The sequence below is a fragment of the Carassius carassius genome, chromosome 36 (assembly GCF_963082965.1).
Source record: "Carassius carassius chromosome 36, fCarCar2.1, whole genome shotgun sequence".
In the NCBI taxonomy this organism is placed as follows: Eukaryota; Metazoa; Chordata; class Actinopteri; order Cypriniformes; family Cyprinidae; genus Carassius; species Carassius carassius.
Window position 1 is genome coordinate 6,478,511 of NC_081790.1, and position 27,217 is coordinate 6,505,727.

General features: G+C 35.1%; 1 protein-coding gene across 1 annotated transcript in view; it reads left to right on the top strand.

Annotated features, from left to right (window-relative positions):
• ccbe1 (collagen and calcium binding EGF domains 1) overlaps positions 1 to 25,818 on the top strand; it is a 61,139-nt gene extending 35,321 nt beyond the window's left edge. The window contains exons 3-11 of the mRNA XM_059525984.1: positions 7,669 to 7,721; positions 8,464 to 8,598; positions 9,485 to 9,622; positions 12,488 to 12,594; positions 14,929 to 15,037; positions 15,134 to 15,273; positions 22,558 to 22,593; positions 23,770 to 23,805; positions 25,387 to 25,818. Coding sequence (XP_059381967.1) covers positions 7,669 to 7,721; positions 8,464 to 8,598; positions 9,485 to 9,622; positions 12,488 to 12,594; positions 14,929 to 15,037; positions 15,134 to 15,273; positions 22,558 to 22,593; positions 23,770 to 23,805; positions 25,387 to 25,644 — 1,012 coding nt within the window. The 3' untranslated portion in view covers positions 25,645 to 25,818. The remainder of the gene's footprint in view (positions 1 to 7,668; positions 7,722 to 8,463; positions 8,599 to 9,484; positions 9,623 to 12,487; positions 12,595 to 14,928; positions 15,038 to 15,133; positions 15,274 to 22,557; positions 22,594 to 23,769; positions 23,806 to 25,386) is intronic.
• Positions 25,819 to 27,217: the final 1,399 nt, after the last annotated feature.

The window sequence follows — 27,217 nt, forward strand, 5'->3', positions numbered from 1 at the left end:
TAATCCAGACCTGATTTTCTCCTAGTAACCGGATCCCCATCAGCGTGGGAAATTAAATAAACACAACATTAGGAAAGCACAGGTGCTACCGTACCCACTAATAACGTCTGACAAGTGAAGTAAAAGCTCTGTTTAAAAGTGAATGTGACTCAGTGTTAATACACCTGTTTTTGTTTGGACATGGTATTGGAGTCTCACCACTCATTCATACAGTTCCCATTATTTCCATTTATCATTTAGCGGAGGCTGAAGAAAAGCAACACATTTCCTTTTTCACACTATTGTATCTAAACAAAACACTCCCAGCTCATTTTTTACTGTCTGACTTGTTTTAAGCTATTTTAATATGCCAGGTTAAATAAACCTTTTCTTTCTAATATGCAAGTAAATACACCTGTGAGGACTGAAGCACTCTCAGAAGGCAAAATCAGGTGCTTAAGTGCATGAAAAAGGCTCAATATGAATTACCAAGTGATATTGAATAAATATGATGAGATATCTCTTCCAGTCACTTCTTACACTGTATTGAACCATGTGTCACTGCATGCAAATTCCATTGCTTTCTCTTTTTCTCTCTTAAATAATGAGGATTTGGTTAGAAGTATATTTGTTTCTGAGTGACTCCTCCTGAACTAATCCATTTCATCCTGTTTTAAACCTCCTGAGGTTGGGTTCACATCTGGATCCTCCCCTCCTGAGACATGCGCACCATCAGAGCAATCGGGCTACACTACAATGCCCCACATCCTCTTCTCCTCTTCAGTGTAATCTTATCATTGCAATATGGCCCCAAGAGGATGTTAAATAGAAAATTATGTAATGGCCTGCAGTTGTATGGTATTCTGGAATAATAATCTACTGCATGAAAACATCTGTCAGACAGAAGGTCCCCAAAATATTCACATCAAATCAAGTGGCTCATCCTAATTCATAGAAATACTGTTTTACTCCCAGTTCATCAGGTTCAGTGCGGAAATTAATTAATTAAGTTTGTTTAACTTTTTGGTGGATTTCCAAGGAGGAATGCATATTAGTTTATTATGTTTTATTTTATTAAATTGCTTATTCAGATGAACTATTTAAAGAATCATATTAATAATTTTTTTAGTTGTCCGTGTTCTTCATCCCAGTCCAAAAATATTTATTTTTAACTAAACATTAAAAATGACTGTAAACCTAAACTTTTTTTCTGACATTTTGACAGATCTTGCATTAGTGCTGTCATGTTTAGAAACGATATGTGCTCAATTGTAATAATTTATTGTAATAATTTTTTCAATTAATGTAGAAAGTTAATTTTTTTAAAAATTAGTTTAAACTGGAAAAATTAATCGCCTGCGTTTATGTGCTAATTTTGACAGCACTTGTATTTTTGCCTAAAATTTTGTAGTATGTCTTTGATGTGTAGGAGCATAATGTTGCAAAGGCCTGTCTTAGAAGTATGTGTCTAACTGCATTCATGAAGACTGGAGAAACTCTCAGAGGTGTCATGAGAAATGGTCACCAGGGAATTTGATTCTAAAGATTCTGGCCTTCATCAGACGGTCAAGCTTTAAGAACACTGACAAACACTCCACTATGGGGAGTGAATCAAAGGTTTCACATTAATGTGTGTCATGTTTTTAAACGCTAGTGCCATTGACCTTAACTTTAGAAAAACCGTATTCCTTTTTTCCACTGATTTAGTTTTTTGCATCAACATATTTGTGTTATATAGATGCGTGTGTGTGTGTGTGTGTATGTATATATATATTTATTTGATTGATAGCGAATAATCATTTGACAGCACTATTCATATTACTTATTACTATCTAGATCCTATATCAACCTCTAAAATTTAATGAATGATACAAGGATAGACATGAAACATTCTTTTAATTATTTCAAATAAATACTACATAACTACATAAATTATTCTGATCACACTTTAGATTAGGGTCCAATTCTCACTATTAACTAACTAAAAAAACACATGGATTACGATTTTCTCAGATCGGATTCAGGCCTCATTCATATGTGGTAATAAATCGGATATGAATCGCATACGTGCATTTGCGTGTGCCATGTAAGCAGTCAAATCGGATATTCCCCAGTAAATGCGAGTCGTACGTCATTAAAATAGTGACGTCAACTCAGGTGGACACCACCAACTGAGATCACATGACTTAGTATAGGCGCGATGAAGGATACACACAGTGGAGCAATGCGGAGGTTTCATTTTTTTTGTACGTCTTTGGGGCGAAGAGACAGTGCATGCAAAAATGCAAGGTTGTTACAGAAATAAAGGGCTCTCCTCTTTTTTCTCCGCCATACGAGACCAATGTTTTGCTGATTTTTTTGTTGACTTTTCAAAATATTGTGGAAAGCAAAACACTGTATAATTTTAATTGCATCTGCATCCATTGTATTTTGTGCTGTTTTACTTCCTTTTCCGGGTCAGAACGTCTATGTTTGGTAATTTCAGCAGTGTACAGTGTAAATGCAAAAATCGGATACGGGTCACTTTTAAAAGATGATGTAAGCGGGTTGTCAAAAAAATTGGATATAGTCAGAAAATCGGATTTGGGCATCAAGACCTGCAGTGTAAATGCAGCCTTCGATATGTCTTGCAGAATAAGACAATAAGGGGTCATATGATGTTCCTAAAAAGAACATTATTTTCTATATTTGGTGTAATGCTATGCGTTTATATGGTTTAAGGTTAAAAAAACACATTATTTTCCACATACTGTACATTATTGCATATTTGTAGCATCCAGTGGGGACATAATTACTGATTATAATGACTTATACTGTCTTTTTATGCATTGTGTTGCATATCGCGCTATATAAACACAAAACCATGTCTGCATTTGTGATCGGAGAAATGACAAACAACAAGCGCTCCTCTACACTGCTCTGAATTCATGTTTTAATCATCAGTGGCAAATCCTTAACATATGAAAATGTGAGTCAGAAGAACCAGACTGTCCTTGCAAAGTTGAAACTGCCCCACTTTATAGAGACAGACACCAGCATTGTAGGCTGCTCTCACAGGAAACAGTCCTTGTCCTCTGCAAAATGCGTTGAACACATTTGAATATTTGGGTTGGACTGTTGTGGAACTGTGTTGTAAATACAACTTATTCGCTGATTTCTAGTTGTGTCCTCTTTTGGAAATCCCAAAAAAATAGTTTTGCTTTCACAACAAAACACCGCAACTCCACAACATGGCGGCAGAGGCAACAGCGAGAATAAAAGTTACACATTCTTTCTTTACATGAACATTTGGGTGGCATTATGCAAATCTTCCCACGTCATGACGAAGACACTTGGGGGCGTGTTAGAACTAGCCGTTTTAGGTAGTAACCTTTATAAAGAATATCTCTTTGGATTTGAGACTTTAGTCTTTGCAAATTTACAGATCTTCTTTATGCACCAAGAGCTTGTAACACTCCAAAGAGAAAGGAAAAATAGAAATTGCATCATATGACCCCTTTAATGTGTGCTTTTTAAGTAATAATAAATAGCCAATATATCAGTAATATTCATGCTAATAACCAACTAGTTAATAGTGAGAATTGGACTCTAAAGTGTAACCAATATTCTTATTAACTCACCAAAGTATTTTAAAGTGAGAAGGTTACATAAAAGCATGCATTTTTAGGTTAGACTTAAAATTTTGATGTTAAATCCACTGTTTTATTGTATATAAATGATCTACAGTCCATACACAGTAATAAGTTCAATTACATAAAAAGTAACTGTAATTAAATTACAGAAACAATGAGAGTAATCCCTTAAGGGTAAGTAATCAAACTACAGTAACTAATTTCTTAGTAGTTACACCCAACACTGTCTATATAGTGCAGTTTATTTAGAAGAAACATGCTTGAACACTTACCAAGCACAGACTTATGATTAGTTTTGTGTTTTCAAGCTTCTCAGATTAAAACAGTGCTGTGTCACACAGATAATATGAATCGGTGTAGCCATGGTCTATATAAGACCTCAGCACAGAACATCTGGGGTTGCTCAAGGCAAAATATTATAGCTCTTGTGAAGTTTTGTATATTTACATAGTTTTGGATTGTGTGATGTATACAGTATAGTTTGATTCTGTGTTTGAACATTTCTGTCTCTGTTTAGGTCATTACGGTATTTGGTCCAGCTGGATTTCATGTTCTCCTATCCATTAGGCCTGTATAATTTTTCATATTAATGATGCACACACTAATAAATACTTTTGTGCAGTGCAGATTTAGTTCCTAAAATTCCTATTTCACATGCATCACATCCAATATATAACTAAATGACACTTTATTTTGAGGTTTTATAAAGACATTATGTTTACAATATAAAATACTAAACCTAATTATTGTATAATAGTTGTATGTGTCTTTATTAAGTCATAATTCAAAAAATAAATGAAAAGTCAAACCCTCAAACTATGAATATTTGTGAAGGCACCAGATGGATGGAAACCTGAGCATAAACAGTTCTGAGAGTCAATAAACAAAGCTTTAAAAATATTTTTGGAAAGCTTACCCTGGCAGACACAAATCCAGGGTCATTTCTGGCTTTTCTCTCTGTGTGTTGCATGTTTGTTAAGATAGGGACATATCAGAGTTTGTGTAGTTGTAGAAGATCAGGGTGACTTTGGTGTCAACATACCAGGAAAAACTGATTTTCTCTTTTGGATCTCATTGTACTTAAACCTACCATTCTTAATATCCTCCTGGATGTGTTTATGGAAGTTCTTTGATTTTTAATCACAAACTTTACTATTCTAAGCACAGTTTGAGACAATGTTGAGATATGATTTTCCCCTTTGTTTAAGGGAAATGTGCAAGAAGCTAGAGACTTCATTTTCTCCAGACATCAGAATATTAATTTGTTCTTCATTTAATCTGAAACAGTTTGTAGCCCATGCCATGTGTTGTTTATGTTTCTATAGTGGTGGTGTGCATATGCATGTGTGATTTTTACTTTGGTAGAGTGAATGTGACCCTGAGTCTCTGTGTGTACATGAATGCAAACATGCGTTGAAGTGTGAAAATCACCTCCAACTCCTGTGCTGCTCTCACACCCATCATCACCTCCCACAGCAGGAGATTTGTGCCTCTTCTGTCCTCTTCTTCCACTTCTCAGTGCTTCCTCCCCATGGACTCTCTCAGTTTCTGTTTTTCCCCATATAAATGTGAGTTACAGCGCTTGTGTGGCACTGCACAGCTGATTTTACAGCTCTGCGCAAGAAGTACTGTAGCATGGGTCTTATTGAGTTCACAATTTTAGATTTTTTTTTATTGGATAAGAAGGCAGACCATCATAGGTTCTGGCATCATAAGAACATTCAGAGGTTCTATTATTTCATCATAGTTCTAATTCTATCGCATCATAACTTCAAAAGGTGCTCCTTTGACTTCAAGAGTGAAAATGTATCGCTATGGAATCAAACTTTGAAATCACTTTGAAACCTTTATTTTGAAACCTTTATTAGGAGTTTAGAAAGGGCCAAACACTCAGAGTCTGCATCTCAGGGGCCTGAATGCTGTAGTTTCTTGTTAGCGTGGGAAAATTCTTTATCTTGGAGGGAACTCCAAAGACACCCATTAGCTCTGGGCAACACACAGCAGGAAAAAGGAATAGTGTAGTGTGGAAAGACTGCATGTCTCTCTGAAAATAAGCTAATATAGTAAGTATTTCAAGACTATTAAGTTCATGGCCAAGTCGTGGTTCTTGATTATTCTTTAATTATCAGTGATTTCTTCACTGCTTAATCCAAATTTTCAACATTTGGATCCTTGCAGTTTCGTTTCTGTAACGGAATTTCATATGGTTCCATGTAGTTGAAGTCTATTTTATGGGTATTTATAATTTTTTCAGGATTTCAAGATACAGACGGTGCTCCTTAATATTTGGATGGTTTATTGTGTTTTGATTGTAGGTTTGTGTGTGCGAGAGAGATTTGTAAGTGTTTGTAGTTCCTGATATTTTCATCTCGAACATCAAACAAACCAATAAAGTTTCCCTGTGTGATTCAGACCACCTAAACTGCTCCTATGATTCAAACCATACCTTCCACCATAGCCCAGCTCAGAGCCCTTACTTAGTCTGTGACTGTAAAAGTGATTGCATGGAAATATATTAGCTGTTTATAATCTTATTAACTTGTAAACCATTGCATTTAATCATTTAACATGCTGATATGCTTTTTTAATATGCACAATTTAAGCATTGTTGATTAGTTTGCTTCCAGATTAGACCAACAGAGTTTACTCTGGCAGACTAGACTAAACAGTTCCACAAAATTTGTGAGTAATACTGTTGGAAAGGATATCACCATTACTTCATGTCCAAATTCCATTTTCCCCCATTATATTTTTAGTTTTTCTTTTTTGAGCATTGAAACATTTAGGAATCGTTGTAGCATAGTGTAGAAATGAATCATTTCTGTTGGTGCTTGTGAGTTGTTCCCTTGTCATTCTGAAAGAGGAACATTTCCACGATGACTACTTAGAACGGGAAAGGTTTGGGGGAATATTACTGTCTTACCTTGGAGGTGAGTTTTCCATCACTGTCCAGAAAAAAGAAAAAAAAAACTTCTTTTTTTTTTTCCTTTGGACGTTCACTTTGTCTGTCTCATATTGTGGATATGGATTTCAGATTAAATAGGATTAGGAAAATCGCAAAAGCAGAAGAGTCACATTAATTATTAATGCAAGTTTGTTTCAGACTGGATTGAGGCCACGGTTCTGTCTTTTCCTAGGAGTTTCTCAGGCAAGCATCACTATTATTATTGCTCTTTCATTCAGTTGGAGGTTTGAATAAACCTAAAACCCTGAGTATTAAGCGTCTGTGCTTGACTCGTCCCAGTTTGCTTGTGCTACAGATATGGATGATACCTCAAAACATGAAGCTTGTTGAAAATAGATTTGCTTTGATGCTTTTCTAAGCACTTCTGATTTTCTTGGCAAATGATAAAACAGGTGAGGAAAAAATATGATTAGATTTTAAGAAATGGGCCTGTATGCAACTACTGCAACTTCCCAAGAATCACATCACACCACAAATTGCTGTTCAAAAGGTTTTTTCCCCCGTCTTTTTTTTTATGCTCAACAAGGCTGCATATATATTTTTAAATAATAGTATATGCTAAAAAGAGTAAGATTTGTACAGTTTCAAATATAATTTTAGTATTTTAGTATTTTAACATTTTCAAATGTAAATTTTCAGCATCGTTACTCCAGTCTTAAGTGTCACATGATCTTTCAGAAATCATTCTAATGAGCTGATTTGGAGGCCAAGAAACATATCAGTGTTGAAAACAAATAAAGTCTTTTTTCATATGCTTAATGTGTAATATTTGAAACCATGCACAACTTTATATAATATACTATATATATATCCTAACTACAGTTTTTGTCATGTAATCTGTAATGGACTACAATTTCGTGAGTAATCTAACTAGCTCTGCTTTTCTGTCATTTTTGATCAATTTAATGTGTCCTTGCTGAATGAGAATATAAATTTATTTAAAAAAAACATAAAATTCTTATCCCCAAACTTTTGAATTTAGTAAAGCAACATACTGACATCCATATGTAATAACCTAGTATGAAGTATAACGCTTAATCACAGTTTTGAAGAAAATATAAATTAATTTCTTTCATTTTTTCTCACTTTCAGAAAGAAGTGCTGTGAAGGTTTTAAGTTTGTGCTGGGACAGTGTATTCCAGAAGGTAAGACCTTTTTCCCTCACTCTCTTTCTCTTCCTACCCTGATTAGGCTCCTCTGGGTTGAATTTGCTCTGATATTTCTGGATGTGTTTTCCCTCGTCTCCCATTCGCATTCTAAACAAAATCATTCTTCTAGAAACCGCTCAGCTAGTGCTTTTAATGTTGTTTTAGCATTTCCAGCACACCTTTAAGAGCTTGGCAGAGTTTCCCCACCAGTAACAATATCTTGATTACCTCGTGTGTATTTTATTAGTGGGAACAGGTCTGTATATTAGCTTATGAAAACAGTAATATACTTCTCAATCTTTGGTTGAGGGGTTCAAACCACTAGCGAGTTCTTACTCGTAACTGTCAAATAAAAACATGCAGTTATATTGTCTGCGTTCTGCGGTTCCTCGTGCCACACTGAGAGAGTGTAAAGTGGTCCCCTTTGAGATAGTCAACAGCTTGTTTTTAAAGGCTTTTTTCTGTTTCTGTGCTGTTTGTGTTCTCTGGTGTCCTTACCTGCACTCTCTCCGCTGATGAGAAACACATAGTACCGGATGAGAATGGACACATATTTCCCTGACTCACATGGCACTCCATGCTGTGTCTGAGATGGTTTGGCTCTTCTAGGAGAAACTGTGGAATAAGGAAAAGATGCAAGAATTCTTGGACTGGAACTAGCAGTACTGGCTTCCCAGATTGCAGAGTTTTCTTTTTACTGTTATAATAAAATTAGTTTTGTTTGTGTTTGTATATGCAGACTATGATGTGTGTGCTGGCGCCCCATGTGAACAGCAGTGTACCGATCATTTTGGCCGTGTGGTGTGCACCTGTTACACTGGGTATCATTATGACCGGGAACGACACAGAAACCGCGAGAAACCATACTGCCTGGGTAAGATTTTGCTCTTATGTATGTTAAGATATTGAGAACAAAGTACTTCAAAAGGTATATTAAATACATGTTAGTGATAATTTGGCATAAACTGAAACATTTCACAGTCAATAAACAAAAATCGACACACTGCCAGTACTGCTCTCAAAAATTATTTTTTCAATTTTAGTTCTTTGACTGCGAAGGGTTTCATATGTGATCAAGCACCTGCCCAAAGTTTTTGGATGTACGCACATTACACTCTCTTCATTAACTAAAACATTTCAAAGAAATTCAGTTTCCACATAACAAATATGCAGCACAGGTGTGAATGAATCAATCAAAAAAAAAATTATTATGATAATATAACTTTTGGTCTCCTGCCTAACTTTATGCAAATTATTTTATAAATTAAAAATTATTTACATTTTTTTTTTTTGACAGGCAGACAGATAGAATTAGCATGATGGATATAATTTTACCCATTTTATCTGTATTTTATTTTTATATAAATGTATAGATAAATGTTCATTTATAATAACAATGGCTGTGCTAACTGTTTTAGTTTTCCTGAAACTGTGGTTACCATTTTTGTAATAATCTTTTTGTTTTTCAAAAGTACACTTTAAAACTTTTCATTTCATATGTTTTGAAATTGGACTTGTTTGAAGTATCAGGAATACGGTGTGGACATGTCAGCGCCCTCTATGGGTTGTTTTTAGACAGTATGAGTGTTTATTAAAGGGTCTGACCTCCCAAGTGTTAAGTTGATTTGATGGGAGTCAAATTTTGTTTATCAGGCTGATCTGACAGAATCGCTCCATGCCGCCCCAGGAGCGAATATCACGTCTTTTGCACTTTGCCAACTTTACGTCCCTCACACTTTTACTCTCTGCTCTTGCGTCAGACATTGACGAATGTGCCAACAATAACGAGACGGTGTGCTCACAGATCTGTGTGAACACCCCCGGCAGCTACCGGTGTGAGTGCAATAAAGGCTTCTACCTAGAGGATGATGGGAAAACATGCACCAAGGGCGAGCGGGGTGAGTGTATATTCTCTGAATCTGAATTTGTCTTTCTCAGAGACACTTTTTGTTCTTTTACTTTAGCTTGCTCACTTTCTTTTTGGTCTTTCTTCTGTAGTTTGTAGTTTCCCAGACTTTGTGGACATATAAACCTGTTAATGGCTTGAAACTGTTCTCAGACACCTCTTTCAGACTTCCAAAGTTTAATTGCTGAAATAATTACTTTAGCGAGATCCAGAGAAATTGTTGTTAACATATAAAAGGTAATGAATCAACTTGGCAGTCATGTGTTTTGGTGAAGAATATTTATTTTCCTGTCTGGACCTGTCCATCCACAGATCTCTTCATAACACAGGTGTAGAAAGTATTGAGTGCGGTCTAAATGCTCTGATAGATCATGAATGCTTCATCCAGTTAAAGCAGTGTAAATACAAAACATGTACAGGAAATAAGCCAAGTCGAAAGGGTGGATGTTTTCTTTTTTTGTATCTGAATAATTCTAATGTCAAAATATATAATATATATATAAATAATACAATTATTAAAAACTATAAGAAAATGCATTTATTTATTAATTTATTCATGTACTTACTGTTATTAGACATATAAATGTGAAAATGCATATAATTTTAAGATACATAGATATAATTAATGAATGTAAATGGAGCATATCAGTCATTCAGGGTTTCCTGACTGCTTTATCCTCTCTTTTGGGTCAATATGAGCGCAAAACAAGATGACCTTCAGGGCATTCAGGGTTGCAACAATCCAGATGTACGAAAAAGGAATTCTGGGAATTCCAGACCACTGAGATTACAGTGTGTGGATCAAATGAGGTTATCGGCTGTGAGTCAAACTAAGCTGTAGGAGTGATTGTGATATAACTCAGCAGACTTCTGGCAGGAATGACAGTAGTTAGTACATTAAGATCAGGAGCTAGTATGTTTCTGATGATACATGTATGGAGTAAGGCCTCCATTGTGGCCTTGAGCAAAATTTTAAATCTCTGTTATAAATTTATGACATGGTTTTATGGCAAAATTAGCTCTGTTTCAAAACCTCGAGAGCAGCTATGATGTTTATGGAATCTTATAAGCTATCGATTTAGAAGACTTTAAATAGGCAACAGCCATACATGCCGCATACTGGAGAATCTACTTTTGAAGTGCACTTAATTGTATTGAATGTGCACTTGTAGTGAATTCCCAATCTTAAAAGTATGTTTAATTGTTCTACTTTCAAATATAATGTGAAAGAAATAAAAGGAAGTGCACTTTTTAAACAGTGCATTTTTAAAGATATTGTACATGAACTGTTGTATTTTGCATTTAAAGTTAATATATTGCAATTGCAAATAAATTGCAGCTTCATTGCAACTGTGTAATTACAAATATATATTTAAAGACATGACGGTTTCAGTAGAAATTGTATTAATTATATTTTGGTTTACAAGAAATGCTTGTCAGTAAATTTGACACTGCACATATATTATTTCAAACACAATATAAGGAATGTCATTGAAATTGTATAATTAAGTGAGTCAAAAAAGCACTCTTAACTAACTGTATTTAATATACATTTAAACTATAATACCTTTTAACTTGATTGTAAATATCCAATTGAGTGTCTAAAAAACATTACATTCAGTTCACTCAAGTATAATATTTTAAACTTTATTATTACTCTTTTTAAAAGTATGCTAAAATGTACTATTTCACAATGTTCAATACTGATTTCACTGAAATTTAATGTTATGGGGTAAGTTCAGCCAAAAATGAAAATTAAGCCATAAATTATTCACCCTGAAGTCATCCTAGGTTTGTATGACTTTCTTATTTCAAACAAATTTATATGGAGTTTTTTTTTTTAATTCTTTGATCTTTCAAGCCGTTTGATGCAACTCAGTGGGTGTTGCACTGCATCGGTCCATGAGAAGTTTAATAAAAAATTCATCCATTTAAAAAAAAAAAAGTGTCTCACATTGCTCCGGGGGATGAACAAAGGCCTCCTGTAGAAAATCGATGTATTTTTGTAAGATAAATATCCATATTAAAAATGTAATAGTCACTTTAATTTAGCTTGCACTCACAGTTGTAAACAAAGCAATTCTGGGGGAATGACGTATGAGGTCAGCTTTGCGCATTCGCTGCTCAGAAGTGACGCACACAGAAACCCAGCGGAGAGATCAAAACAAAATAACTGTAAAGAAGAATGTCGGAGGATTTCCATATGAGCCAAGTGGAGACTGGTTTTCCTTTGCTAAAGTAAGGAAACTTGGCTTCCTTTGCTCCTGTTAACAAACGATGGTTTTCACAAGACTCAACAGCGCATGCGCAACGCTGACCTCATACGTCATTCCCCCTGAACGCAAGCTAGATTAAAGTGATTATTACATTTTGAATATTGATATTGTTCTTACAAAAATGCATTTATTAGCTACAGGAAGCCTTTTTTTATGGATGAGTTTTTTTTATTAAACTTCTCATGGACCGATGCAGTGCAACACACCCTGAGTTGCATCAAACGGCTTGAAAGATCAAATAATTTTTTCAATAACTCAAACTGAATTCGTCTGAAAGAAGAAAGTCATATACACCTAGGATGACTTCAGGGTGAGTTATTTATGGCTTAATTTTCATTTTTGGCTGAACTAACCCTTTAACATTTTGCTGAGCTAAGATTCATTACACTAAGCATAAAAACAGTAAATTTGTAATGAGTTTGAATTGCTTTCATTGAAAACTTTATTATGCAATTAAATAGGTGTAGTGATAATCTACAGTTTTTGCCATCATGTCTCGACTTTTTTGCTTAGTGGCTGATTCGTTTTAGCTTTGTCCATCAGCCTTCCTTAACTTCCACATTCATGTTGTCTCTTTGCAGCACCACTATTTGAGAAGTCAGACAACGTCATGAAAGAGAGAACGTGCTCGGCCACATGTGAAGACTTCCATCAGATGAAGATGACCGTTCTCCAACTCAAACAGAAGGTGCCCTATTCCAGTTTCACCTGCAGGGCTTATTCGCTAAAACAAGCAGCAGATTTTCTTTTATATGCATGTTCTCATCTGTAGACGTGAGTCGACCCAACGAGGGTCAACTACCTGCCAGTGTTTCACGAGCAAGTCAGACTCTGGTTATACAAGTCTTCAGGGATGTGTTGGTGACTTTACAGGCAAAATAAAAAGCGAACAGCTGAGTAACCTGGTAGTGTGACTTATGTCTGTCCTTCCTGCAGGCTAGTAAATCATGTTGAACGCAGTGATGCAGTTTAGACGGACTGAGGGCGCAGAGTCAGTGTTCTGCAGTCAAAGAGAGACTGTCAACAAATCCACTCAGCACCCTCATGGTCACGGCATGATATATAGCTCTTGTGCGTGTGGTCCAGCAGACTATGAAAGAAAAGATTGAGAGCAAAAAATGTGGTGAACTAGTGAAAGTGAGGCAAGGCTTATGGTTCTGGGAGAAGGTAACACAAAAACATTGATATGATTGTTACGAATTGTTTCTTTGACCCTAGTTGTAACTTCCCCCCATTGTTTTGTTTGGAAGAGGAGATATCAGCTTGCTCAAGTTTTATTTATTAATTTATCTTTTGCCTCATCAAGTTCTCTTCCAAAAACTAGTGATCTTCCCATTCAAATGCTGTAATTATGATCATTAAGATTAGATTCGATTGTTGAAATCCATTAAATAAAATGAAATTATATTAGCTTTTTGGAAAAAGATGTTCGTGAAGAATGCAGTCCCAGAATGCAATGAAAAAGCTCAGTAAAATTAATCCAAGATAATAATTATATTTCCTTATTAGAAAGTGTTTTTTTTTTTAAAGAAATTAATAGTTTTATTCAGCAAGGATGCATTAAATTAATCAAAAGTGACTATAAAGATGAAAATGATGATAATATTACAGAAGATTTCCATTTAAAATAAATGCTGTCCTTTCAAACTTTTTAGAAAAGAATTCAGCTGAAAAAAAGAAATTTTTAAACCTTTAACGTATGTATGTACATTTTTTACATTTTAAAATATTAAAATAGAAAAAAAAATTGCCATTATTTAATAAAAATTCAGCCTTGGTGAGCTTAAAAAGCATATTCAACATTAAAACCTATGAAAATTAAATAAATAAAAAACTAAAAGTTCACAAAAACTGTAGTCAGTACAATTCAGTACTTGACAACATCATTATAAAATGTAAGTAAAATTCAAGATGAACTATTGTAGTGTACAGAGTATAGCATTTTTACCAATGTGGTTTAATGACTGTTAGGATTGTGCCTTAAAAGGTAGTTTACTATGTAGGCATTTGACTCCAGTGTTTACTAAGTTTTGGAACAGAACTGTAGTGTTTTATTTCAACTGCAGATCTTTTATTCAAACTGGTTGACACTGGCACACAGAGCAACATGGGACTGAAATATGTTCAGTCCAAGGAACCCGACACAAATCAAAACCAGAAACAATGACAAATGAGATTTAAATTGCTCTCAAAGGGCTGGACACAGACACTTACACAGATTTATGCTGTAGGCCTAGGGCTGTATCTACTGTGTGTGGCAAGACCTCAAAGGTCTTTCTGTGTGTGTGTGTACTGATGTCCAGAGCTCAGAGGTTAGCAGGTAATGGATACTTCCAGAGAGTCCTTTGAAGTGAAATACTCTGCAAAGAAGGCCTGTAAAAGACAGGCACTCATCTCAGTCCATGCACCAAGTTGAATAATTCAGAGATTTCCTGTTTTTGCGAACAGCATGTACGCAGATGTTACAGTTTATAGATCAGATTACATGCTCACGTTACTTTGGTTTAAATTATAATTATTTTATCTACTTTTTAATATTACATATTTTAGCCTTTCCCTCCTGTTAGATGATTAGTAACATCCTTAAACATTTTCTTAAAGCAATAGTTTAACCAAATTTACTCACCATTATGTCACTGAATATGTCACATCTTAATGCAGTTAAAAAGGTCAAATAAATCCATAAAATAAAAAAGTAATATTTGGCTTGTAGTCTTTATTCCTAAATCATGTATTTATTCTATTTTTTTATTGTTTTCATTTTATTTTATTTTGTTTTATTGTATTTTCATTTTTCATGTTTATTTAATTTTAGTAGTCATTTTATTTTATATAATTTGTAATTTCATATGACTTTTATGGGTTTTTATGTGTTCTTGATCCTTTTGAGCTTCAGAACCAACAAAAAAATAGATAGTGATAGATAAAGAGTGCATGTCATGTTTCTGTTCAGTCTTGTCTAGGGAAACACATCCAGTGCCTGAATGATCTGTGTGTTTTTTTTTAACTATTCTTTCATCAGATTGCCTTGTTGCCGAGCAACACAGAGGTCAATAAACAGATGACCAATGAAAAGATGATGATGACGTACTCATTCTTACCTGGACCTCCAGGGCCACCTGGGCCTGCAGGTGAACTTTGTCAATATGCTGCTTATTATTCTGTTTCTCCATTCTTTTCCAAATACCACTCTTCTGTAAACCTGTCTCTTTTTATGTCTCTCTCAGGGAGCCCAGGGCCCAAAGGTTCCCTTGGTCCCCCAGGACAAATGGGGCCACCAGGCATGCCCGGTCCTAGAGGCGACATGGGGCCCATGGGGCCCTCACCGGACCTGTCGCACATCAAACAGGGACGCCGTGGCCCAGTGGTACGTATCAGTCTTCATAAGTCTGCTAAACACTTATCAGGTGTAATCAGTGTCTAAAGTGCCAGATTTGAGGACTAATGTGCTCTAGTTCATTTTCCTGCATCTATAATAATTAGTCTAGCATAAGCATACAATCTGATTGCACTACTCCATTAATTCTTGATGTTTCGCATGGGACACAGTGCAGTGGTGTTGTTTTCCAGTGCTGTTTGTCTATGCCACACCATTAAGCTCTATGAAGATAACACGCTTTGGCTCAGCATCTATTTTGTGACATCTGGGTGGCCTGTGGTTTACATTCTTTAATATCAGTCTAGATGGGTGTCCACATCTATTATGATTTACTAAAGGATGTACTAAAGGAGGTTCAAGGCTATAATGCAGGGGTTGCTCTATTCTTTGCCTGGAAATCTTTTATCCTCCTAAGGTTTATTTCTAGTGCTCGTATAACACACAGACCTGTCATTCATAAATGACCCTTGAGACCTTGGGTAAAGCCATTTCACACCTGAATGACATGAAAGTAAACAGTAATTGCAAAATATCTTTTTTCTTGTAATAGTCACCTCACTGGGGGGACTAAGACACTCTTTTCTGTAAAGCTGATGTTGAAAGGATAAGCTGTGGGATGAAAATAGACTCAAAATGATTAATAGATGCACGCAAAAATATCAATGTACTACATCAGTTTTATACATGTATTTTACGAACCACAAACAAATGCCTTTCAATTTGATTCAGTATTAAATGATTGTGCCGCGATTTGTACATACTGTATACAGACATGTTTGCAAATAAAAATGTTCTGTTCTGCATTAATATATCATAAATTGCTTGTGCAAAAAGGAATCCATGCATACGTGGATCGGGTGACACGCGTGCATTAATTGACATCTAGTTCGAGACAATCTTGTTCGGTTCATTTGGATTTTGAGACTTCATTTTCGCAGTTTTCTGCATTTCACGTCCCATACACACACAACTACTGACGAATAAGGCCCGGTGCAATTCATGAACATGTACACGATTTGAAAAAATTGTGAATGTGCGTCACTACACTGAAACAAATGCTTTTCAACCGGTGTCTGCAGAGTTAAGAATTACATGAATGTGAAGCATTTTGTTCAAATAGAGACATATTTGTGAATACAAACGTTATAGTTTGTATTAAAAATTATCATAATTTGTGCATGTAGGGATTAAAATGTGCATTTGTGGATCAGGCGGCGCTCGTGCATTCATCCGCATCTATTCTGAGCTTCTGAGTCGATTCTATTTGATTCATTTGAATTTTGAGACTTAAGCCTTTCCCAATCCACACACACAGCTCATGATCCACGCGCAGCTGAGCCAAAAGAGAAACAGTGACCACTAGATGGCACTACAGCCCCACTCACATGGTAGGCTATTGTCACGAAGTTGTTGTTTAGCCAAATTAATATAAGCTATTCTGTGTCTTAAGACAAGTTAAGTTAGAACAAGTTCAATAAAACATTTTTATTGTATTTCTACGGGCAGTGGAGAATAGCCAAACCAAAAAGAAACAAAGAAAACCCAATGTAACGTTCATAAACTGTACACAATTGAATGCGCACGTGAGTGGGGCTGTAGTGCCATCTAGTGGTCACTGTTTCTCTTTGCGCGTGGATCTCAGCTGCGCGTGGATCACGAGCTGTGTGTTTTACTATAACAAACTATAAAATATTTTGTATAAGAACGTTAATGTTCTGGCAGTGACAAATAGCTTGTTTTATATTTAATTACATTAATGTTATAAGTTGAGATTTACAAAAAATATTGTAACTGTTACTATTCCCGCGTTTCCACCGAAATTACCCGGAACATTTGTACCAGGAACTTTTTTTCCCAGGAACTTTTTTCCCCCCAGACCTGTTGCTTTCTGCGTTTCCACCGCGGTGTAAAGTACCGGGAAGATTAGGCAAATAGACTGGTGACGTAGGTCTGCGCGCGTTTCTCAATACAAAGTACGCTGATTTTGGACGTGCATTCGCGGTAGTTCGGACTTTGTGCATTCGACTCGGGAGTGTGAAGTCCACGACAACGCAAATCCAGTAAATCTGCAAACAGCAGCGTACTTGATAACTTCAGTCAGCTGACCATGGCTACTATTTTCCTCTCTGTATATTTACAATAAAACGAAATCAAATACCACTGCCTCCTTTCGTTTTCATTTAAGATAACAGCTGCAGAAATGTACTTAACTTAGTTCAGGGATATGTGTATACAGCCATTACAATGAAACAAAATATTATATAGATTTGCCTTTTTTATTTTCATTTTAACATATAGATAAGTTGAATACAGACCAAAGATAACCTGTTAGATTTACCCAAAACGAATTATATTTTATTTTTAACCACTAAAGAGACATCAGAGCCAGCGGCACACATCAGAAGGTCTAGCCGAGGAGAGGCTGCTTCTCGACGGATACATGCGCACTGAGCTGATTGCGTGGAGCTGACCGTCTCTGAGATCGGCGAAACACATTTTTAAAAAGGCGCTGTCTTTATAAATAAACCACAGATTTGAGTTTTAAACAACTACATTCTCGCCTGAAATACTTTTAAAATTACATTTCATGACACAATAAAACAGTAATATTTTGAACATGATCCGAATAAATGGTGGTTGAACTCAATCAATGCTGCGTGAACTCAACTCGCTTTGGCTACTGCAATTTTCCTCTCAGTATATTTACAATAAAACGAAATAGAATATCAAATACCACTGCCTCCTTTCGTTTTCATTTTAACATAATAACAGCTGCATAAATGTACTTAGTTCAGGGATATACAGCCATTACAATGAAACGAAATATTATATAGATTTGCCTTTTTTATTTTCATTTTAACATATAGATAAATTGAATACAGACCAAAGAAAACCTCTTAGATTTACCCCGCAGCTGAATTATATTTTATGTTTAACCACTAAAGAGACATCAGAGCCAGCGGCACACATCGGAAGGTCTAGCCGAGGAGAGGCTGCTTCTCGGCGGATAGATGATCACTGAGCTCCCGCTGATCGCGTGGAGCTGACCGTCTCTGAGATCGGCGAAACACATTTTTAAATAGGCGCTGTCTTTATAAATAAACCACAGATTTGAGTTTTAAACAACTACATTCTCGTCATAAATACTTTTAAAATTACATTTCATGACACGTAATATTTTGAAAATGTTGATCCGAATAAATGGTGGTTGAACTCAACCAATGCTGCGTGAACTCAACCAATCAGGATGTTTAGCAGCCAAGTCCCGCCCCCGAAAGTTCAGGACCTTTGAAAAAGTACCACCTCACCAGCAGGGACTTTCTGAGGGGCATTTTTTTACCCGGAACTTTATTTAGTTCCTGGTTCCTGCGGTGGAAACACACCAAGTACCAGGCCAAAGTCCCTAGTTCCTGGGTAAAGTTCCTGCGGTGGAAACGGGGCATATGTTAAAGGAATACTGCTGTAAAAAAGCACCTTATTTGTTTGAAGTGTTTGCAAACCAAATGTTATTGCACTTTTGTTCATATAGTACTACTTTTAAATGAAAAAAGTGCACAGTACACTACTTTTGAATGTTATTATTAGTTTTGTGCATGAAGCGATTAAGAAAATAATGCGATTAATCGTGATTAAAAAATCTAAATGTTGCCCAGCACTAGTTTTTTTATATCTATTATATATCTATATATATTGTTGTGTGTGAAAACGTGACGTGTGTCCTTAATGCTGGAAATCTAGACTTGCTGGGATCAGGCATTTAGACATAACCACTGCAGGAAGTCCGGCCTCCAGGAGTATGATTGAGCCCCCCTGCTGTAAAGATGATAAACATCACATTACACTTACATTTTTAAGATGCTGAGTAACTTCCTAATTGTTAGTTGCACTTGATCTTCATTGTTGCACAGCATTTGCAGATTTATTGAGCCAAGCTTCATTTTAGACAGCATGAAGGTGTTACAGCTCACTGACCTGTGGTTATTTTCGACGGTGAAACGCTTTACACTTCCTGTCATGGACGGTTAACCCTCATTACTCTTTCACACATCCTTCCCCAGAACGACGGACATAATGAGTTATCATCTCACACACTTTTTCACACTCAAATTACAAGCACTGTGAATCACAGCAGACTTTCTAATGTTAACCTTTTCAGCCGAATCATCACTTTGCAGCATGTGTGTATCTAGCCTCTGGAGACAATGTCTTAAGTTCACGACTGTGGATATTTGTAGATCTACTGAGCAATTCGGTATGTTGTTGACACTAGAAATGTCACTATAGAATGTTTTCTTTAAACACTTCAGATGCATTTTTACTTGGAATATTTTTACTCTAAGGTCACGAACCCTGAGTAAATCTGTACTGTCTGGTCTCATTTGGGACATAATCAGTTTTGAGCTCTCGTTGCCATGGAATTCTTTGTTTTTGGATGCAATTCCACTTCGTGTTTGCTTTTACGGGAGGCTCTTAATAGTTTCAGCAGCCTTGTAAGAGTGAAACTGGATTAGCAGGTGCAGGATCAGTTTCATTTTCCTCATATCATTTGAAGAGTCTTTGCACTTCTAGCATATGTGGTTGTTGGCTTTTGAACCAATGAGATTGCAACAAAATATTCTGCTTCTCACGCTTGCTGTGGTCTGTTTTCAACGATTGCTTGCAGTAACATCCCATCATTCATGCAAATAATATCATTAGAGTACAAATCAACAACAAATGTCAGTGGCGATTGCTCGGGCATACAGCTGCCACCATGATACCAGGTGGCGTTGCTATAAAGACTTCTTTAGTCTTAAAATGCTTCTTCTAAAGCATTCTTCCTTGAGTTGTGATGGGCACAATCACAGCCAATCAGAACAGATTTGATGTTTTATTTAGGACCACATTTGAAAGTTGGCCAAAAAAATAAATAAATAAATAAATCCAACATATTATATTTTTCTTTTTACATGTATGCAGGAATGTCTGTGATATTTTTAATATATAAAAAACAGAGCTGACTGAATGTAAATATACTTGTACAGATTTATACATGTGTACGTTTATTATTATTATTATTTAATGTTAATATGAAATCATATAATATCATATTTTTGACCCCTAGACCACAAAACCAGTCTTAAGTGTCAATTTTTCTATATTGAGATTTACACATCAATAAATAAGCTTTTCATTGATTTATGGTTTGTTAGGACCAGACAATATTTGGTCGAGATACAACTATTTGAACATCTGGAATCTGAGGGTGCAAAAAAGTCAAACTACTGAGAAAATCGCATTTGAAGTTGTCCAAATGAATTCTTAGCAATGCATATTACTAATCAAAAATTAAGTTTTGATATATTTACTGTAGGAAATGTACAAAATATCTTCATGGAACATGATCTTTACTTAATATCCTAATGATTTTTGGCATAAAAGAATAATCAATAATTTTGACCCATACAATGTTTTTTTGGCTATTGCTAAAAATAAACCCCAGCGACTTAAGGCTGGTTTTGTGATCCAGGGTCACATTTGGTCACACTTGATTTTAAGGCTAGGGTTAGAATTATCACCATTAACAAAGAATGTGCAGAATATGTGCTTTATAAGCATTAATAAACAGCTAATATGTTAATAATTGGCATGCTCATAGTTGGTCCCTATAGTTTTACCTAATGATTTTATGTATTAATGAATAATTTTATATATATTATTATTCAGTTATTTTATTTTTATTTACTTTAAATTACTTAATATTTCTTTAGTTAGTTGGTATTTAATAGAGATGTGACTTTAATAGCAAGTGTCTAGCTGCATATTCAGCTTTCCGGATTGTGCTATGGACTCATGCCTAGCTGGGTCACCTCCGCCTGGGCCAGCATTTAAGCACGTGTCCCCCAAACCCCCTGACCTTCAGCTGGCTGACCTCTGCCTCTCTAAAGGGGGGCGTCTTTGCAGGTGCGGTGGAAACTAGGATGGGTAACAGGAAGCACTTTCATATTCCTTTTTTGTTCTTTTCTTCTAACAGGATCTGTCCTCCGTTATCATGTTTCATCCCCTGTTCTTTTTGATTGTTGCTTGATATATTTCCTACCAGAAAGCTGGCTGTGTGCCAAACTTTTCTTATAGTTTGTGTGTGTAGAAACAGTAAATTTTTCAATATACCAGAGCACAGCATTCATCCTACCTCTGGATGTTGACAAATGATAATAGCAATAACAGGGAAAAGGCTGACTGCGTTACTGCACATGGGTTGCTTTCTTTGGCCCGAGTGCTTCTCGAGACCAACTGTTAACCCATCCGATACAGTTGACCTTTTGCTTTTAATGCATTGGACCTCATCCCAGAAGCACGAGTCGTCAATGAAGAAAAATACTGCTGAAAAATTGCAGTTATTTATGAATCCTGGAAACATGAGCCCTTCAATGCTCTGGAGTCGTAGCTCATAACATGAATTTAGTTCAAGAGTGCTCAAAGATTCAGTTGTTAATTTGATAAATAAGAAGTTGTGCAGTGTTCTTGGAAAACTAAGGAGCTGTGTCTGTGGGATCTTGTAGTGTTTTGCATGTGCATAAATACAAGTCTGAGACCCAACATGTGTAGTTATGGGCCTCCCCTGTCTGTCACAACCGCTCCGGCTGTGAACGCATGCACTCTGTGTCTTTACTAAAGGACTGTTGACGTTGCTGCTGGCCCAGAACCAGCTCTCTCTAATCACCCGAATCAAGAATTCAATGCAGTATTTTTAGATTGATGAATCATGTTTTCCATTTTGGTACAAATATGTGAAAATATTGAATGAATAGGACCATCAAATCTAAAATTTAATGAATATAACTAAGTCTTTCTTGGAGAGCCGAGGGTCCTTAGTTTGGCCTTTTGCTGTCATATGGTTTTGGTCAGATAAAAAGCTATTTTATGAAGCCTTTTCAGAGATGAACCTTTTAAGCATAAATTCATGCATTCATTCATTCTTTCATTCATTTAAAATAAATAAAATGCATTTACAATATAATATTTTTGTAGCATGATAGACTTATTTGTCACATTTGTGTTTCTAAACTGAACAATTTTATATTCTTTTATTTACTTACTTGTTTATGACAATTCTAAAGGGGCAAGTTTCATAATTCAAGTTTCATTAATAAATATTTTATATTAACAATCACATTACTGTATTTCTACTGTATTTCTAAACTGAACTTTTAAAACATGAACATTTGAATATTTTAGGTTCTTTCTTTCTTTCTTTCCATAATACAATTCTGTTTTTGTGTGTGTTCATAGGGTTCACCCGGGGCTCCAGGGAGAGATGGCATGAAGGTACGGTATGTTTTCTGTCTATCTTTATCTCTGTCCACTACTTTTCAAAGCTGTGGCCAAGGGCTGTTTTCCATGTGTGGAATGCAAATATTTGGAAAAACAGGATAAAGATATTTAAGATCAATGGTGACCGATCACTAATGAAATAAACTCTTGGATGGTGTCAGGTCGATGACCTAAGGCCAAAATGTTCAAATATGACATCATAGATGGCAGGACGAGTTGCAGATATTTGAATGTCAAAACACCATTATTACGTTCTTGAAATGGCAAATATGATTAGTCCAAATACTGAGGAAAATTACAAAGAGGGATTTCACAATACACCAGATAATCATGGTATATTAAAGGAACACTCCACTATTTTTGAAAATAGGCTCATTTTCCAACTCCCCTAGAGTTAAACAGTTAAGTTTTATTGTTTTCTAATCCATTCAGCCGATCTCCAGGTCTGACGGTAGCACTTTTAGCTTAGCTTAGCATAGACCATTAAATCTGATTAGACCGTAAGCATCTCGATCAAAAATGAACATAAGGTTTCTTTATTTTTCCTATTCAAAACTCAACTCTTCTGTAGTTACACAACACAACTGAGCTAGCTTAGCCAGAAGCATTTATGTTCACATATTTAGGTTTCAGGTCTACATAAGAACACTTTTCCAATGTTTGTTTGTTTTCCGACATATGTGTGCTTGCAGAGGTTCAAGGCATCCATGTATAGTATGTGCACTTCTGTTACATGTTTGCATAGAAAGTTTTTGTGGCTTTGTATTCACAAATCAAAAACATCTGGGCCGCTTACTACCTCTCCGTGAACCCTGACCCTGCATAATCCCCACAGAGGGGTCAATATCTGTGGTACCTACTGCCATACCTCAGCCCAAATGAGCTAGAGACCAGCTCCAAATGGTGCGCAGAAACACTGCAAAGATAACATGATACACTCAGATGCTGAATGAACCTGTTTCTGTCTTTTGGTTTTATATTGTGTTGTGTGGTGGTTCAGATGCTGAATGACGGAGTAAAGATGTCTGATTTTGATGTGGCCAGCGATGGCTTGTTTTCTCACGTGTGATCGTGTTACTGAGAGATAGCGGGCAATAACTGTCCCGTTGGACTTCTCATGGCTTCTTTACTGTAATCCTGCTAACCCAAATATTTGTTTGGTTTCTCCAGGGAGAGAGAGGGGTTCCTGGCCCTTCCGGACCTCCAGTAAGAACTTCTTATCATGGCACTTTCTCTCATGGTTCTTATGTCTGAAATATATTTGTCTGTGTTAGTCTGTCTCGCTCTTACCTTTGATCACTCTTCACCTGTCTATCTATCTGTCTCCCTCTCAAAGCACTAAAACAGACATCTTACTGTGATTATACACAAAAGCCGGTCTAGAAGATTTATTTTTTGCTGAAAACGGACCAAAAAACTCCTCTACCCCTTGAAAACTTTGCTGTGCCTTTTTATGTTTAACTGGATAAGGGCTGTGTGTCACAACATAACTAGATCATTAAAAAGGTTACAAAAAAATTGAATTGATTTTTTACAAATAAATGATATCTAAATTTTAATTAAAATCAAATCAGATTACATTTGTTAGAAAGTAACTGAGCTTTATCATAATTTTAAAGTTTCCTAAGTCTTACCATGTTTTTTTTATATTTGTATTTTTTCTTCTTTTTTATTTTTATAGGATAATTGCAAAAATTATTAAAAAATATATATATATATAATATAGCTATATCATATTTTTTTATTTCTGTATGGTTTTTTTAAATATAGTATTATATTAATAATAGCAAATAATAGTAGTAGGAAAAACGATAATTCATTAACACATGTATGTGATTTCTGTATTATTAATTTTATTGTATATTTAAAATATATATATAACTTTATGTAAAAGCCAACTTATGATATTTTTGGTTTCTACCTTTCTTTAAATACAATTATACTTATATTTGTAATTAAAATTATGCATGAAAATATTTTTCTCTTATAAAATAATTTATGGAAAATCACAAAAAATATAGAAACTTTTGCACAAGTTTCATAAGTCTTATGATAAATGTTTTACATTTGTATTTTTAATCCTTTAATTTTATAGGATATTTGCAAAAATTATTTAGAAAAAATTATAATTGAGCTAAATCATAATTTGATATTTATGTATATGTTTTTTAAATATAAATAGAAATTATAAGTAGTAGTAGTAGTAGTAAAATTATAATTCATTAACACATGTATGTGATTTCTGTATTATTAATTTTATTGTATATTTAAATAACTTTATGTAAAAGCCAACTCATTATATTTTTGATTTCTACCTTTCTTTAAATAATTTTATATATTTTTTCTAACCATATGTCAATACTGTATGTATGTGCAGTTCTTATATTTGAAATTAAAATTATGCATTTTTTTTCTTTTATATGATAATTGCAAAAAAAAAAAAACATTAATTAAAATATTACTAAAATAATAGCAAAATCACTGAAACTAGGAAATAAAAATATTACCCCTTTTGCTCTTGTAGAAATGTTATATTACCATTAAAATAAATTTAAATTTAAATTAAAGAAATGTGTATATATATTTATTTACTCTTCATGAATTCCAAGCTCAACAGTGAGAGAGGAACAGCTCATACAGAAAGACTGACAGTATGTTGAAATTGTGACTCACCTGAATTTTACTTGATTGCTTAATGCCCATTTCTGTTAATCCTTTGGGTTTGGGACAACTCTTACTCCAGCGACCTGGAATTTCACGTGATGATGAGTGTGTTTGTGGTTTCAGGGCCCACCAGGATCCTTTGACTTCCTGTTACTCATGATGGCTGACATTCGTAATGACATTGCAGAGTTGCAGAACAAAGTGTTCAGCAGACAGTTGCACTCCGTAGAGGATTTCCCATCTGCCCCGGACAATTGGAGGGACACCCAGGAAAGCCTGGACTTTGGCTCTGGAGAAGACTACAAACCCCAGATCCCACCTAAGAGCACCAGGAAAAGGAAATTGCCCAGGACCTTAAATAATCCAGATTGGCCCATTTAAGATTGCCCTCTAACAGTGCCAGAATTGAAAGAAAGAGCTGATTATAGAGAGAATGAGTAATGTAAATATCACAGAATGACTGCTATTTAACTGTATACTCGCTGAAAAAAAAGCTGAATGTATTTCATTGTATGAAATTTCTATTTTTATAACATAAAGGATGTACATTTTGTATTTTGGGCATTTTGAACGAGTCATTTCTCAACCAAATAACTAACAGGTTACATATACAGTGGTTATCTTGTTCTGGGGCCAGATTCATGGAACATTAAGAACAAAATTCTTCTTACTAAAAAAAGTTAAGAATATTTTGTAGTTCAATAAAAAGATTCTGAAGATTAAGGTAACACTTAGGAAGAACTAAAATTCTTAAAAAGAGTGTTTTCCAACTTCAGTTCCTGAAAGACTAATTAATTTATTGGGTTGTTTCAAATATTAAGCATTGCAAAATTATTGAATGTGCCTCGCATTATTCTTTAGTCTTTTTTTTAAGACGTGAATAGTTTTATTCAACAAGACTGCATTAAATTAATCAAAATTGACAGTAAAAACCTTTGCACTGTTACAAAAAAATGCTTTAAATAAATTGTTCTATTCATTGAATCATGAAAAATATGTATAATTTTTTCCACAAAAATGTCAAGCAGCACAGCTGTTTTCAACATTGAAAATAATAAGAACTACTTCTTGAGCAGCAAATCAGCATATTGGAATGATTTCTGAAGGATCATGACTGGAGTAATGATGCTGACAATTCAACAGTAGTGTATATAATACATTTAACTACAAAACTATTTGTCTTTATAATCTAGTAGATTTGAATATTTCTTTGTTGAATATACCAACAAATCAACATTTTGAAAGCAGTCACTCTTCAAAAAATTCAGTTCAATTCACACCCATGATTCAACCATTTTCAACAGCTCTGTTTTTCTCTGTCATTCTCAGCTTTAAAACACCTTGCCATCCTTCTCACCTCTCTCCTCATTGTATTTTCCCCTCACAGTTCATGAAGCGGTTCACAGCTATGGAACGTCATTGCCATATGACCTGCCTGTATGCTCATTTATCTCTGACTAAAACAAGATCACGGATAGTTGCATCTACATATTCTGTAGTTTCTGTTTTCCATAGGTGTTGACATGACTAAGGAACTGTAGGACAGGCTGTCTGTTAACACTCCGAGGGCCTTGTAAAACTGGAACACACGGTAAAATAAAAGTGTGCCGAATACCGATCCCTGTGGAATACCGCTGAGTACTTGGTGATTCCACCTTGACCTTCCATTTCCAGTATGACATATTAATCACATCAGGTAATATCTGCTATTTTATCTTTGTTAATTTATAATTTAATTGGACTTATTAGTTAAGAGACATTTTTATACAAAACTAAATTGTATTTGAATAATACACACAATAATCCAGGTTGGGTGAGTAAATTTCAAAAAGGCGTCTCATCATATTTGTATTTATTTAACCAAAAATACATTAATATTGTAAAATGTTATTTCAATTTAAAATAAATAATATTTCAGAGTATTTTAAAGTGTAATTTATTCCTGTGATGACAT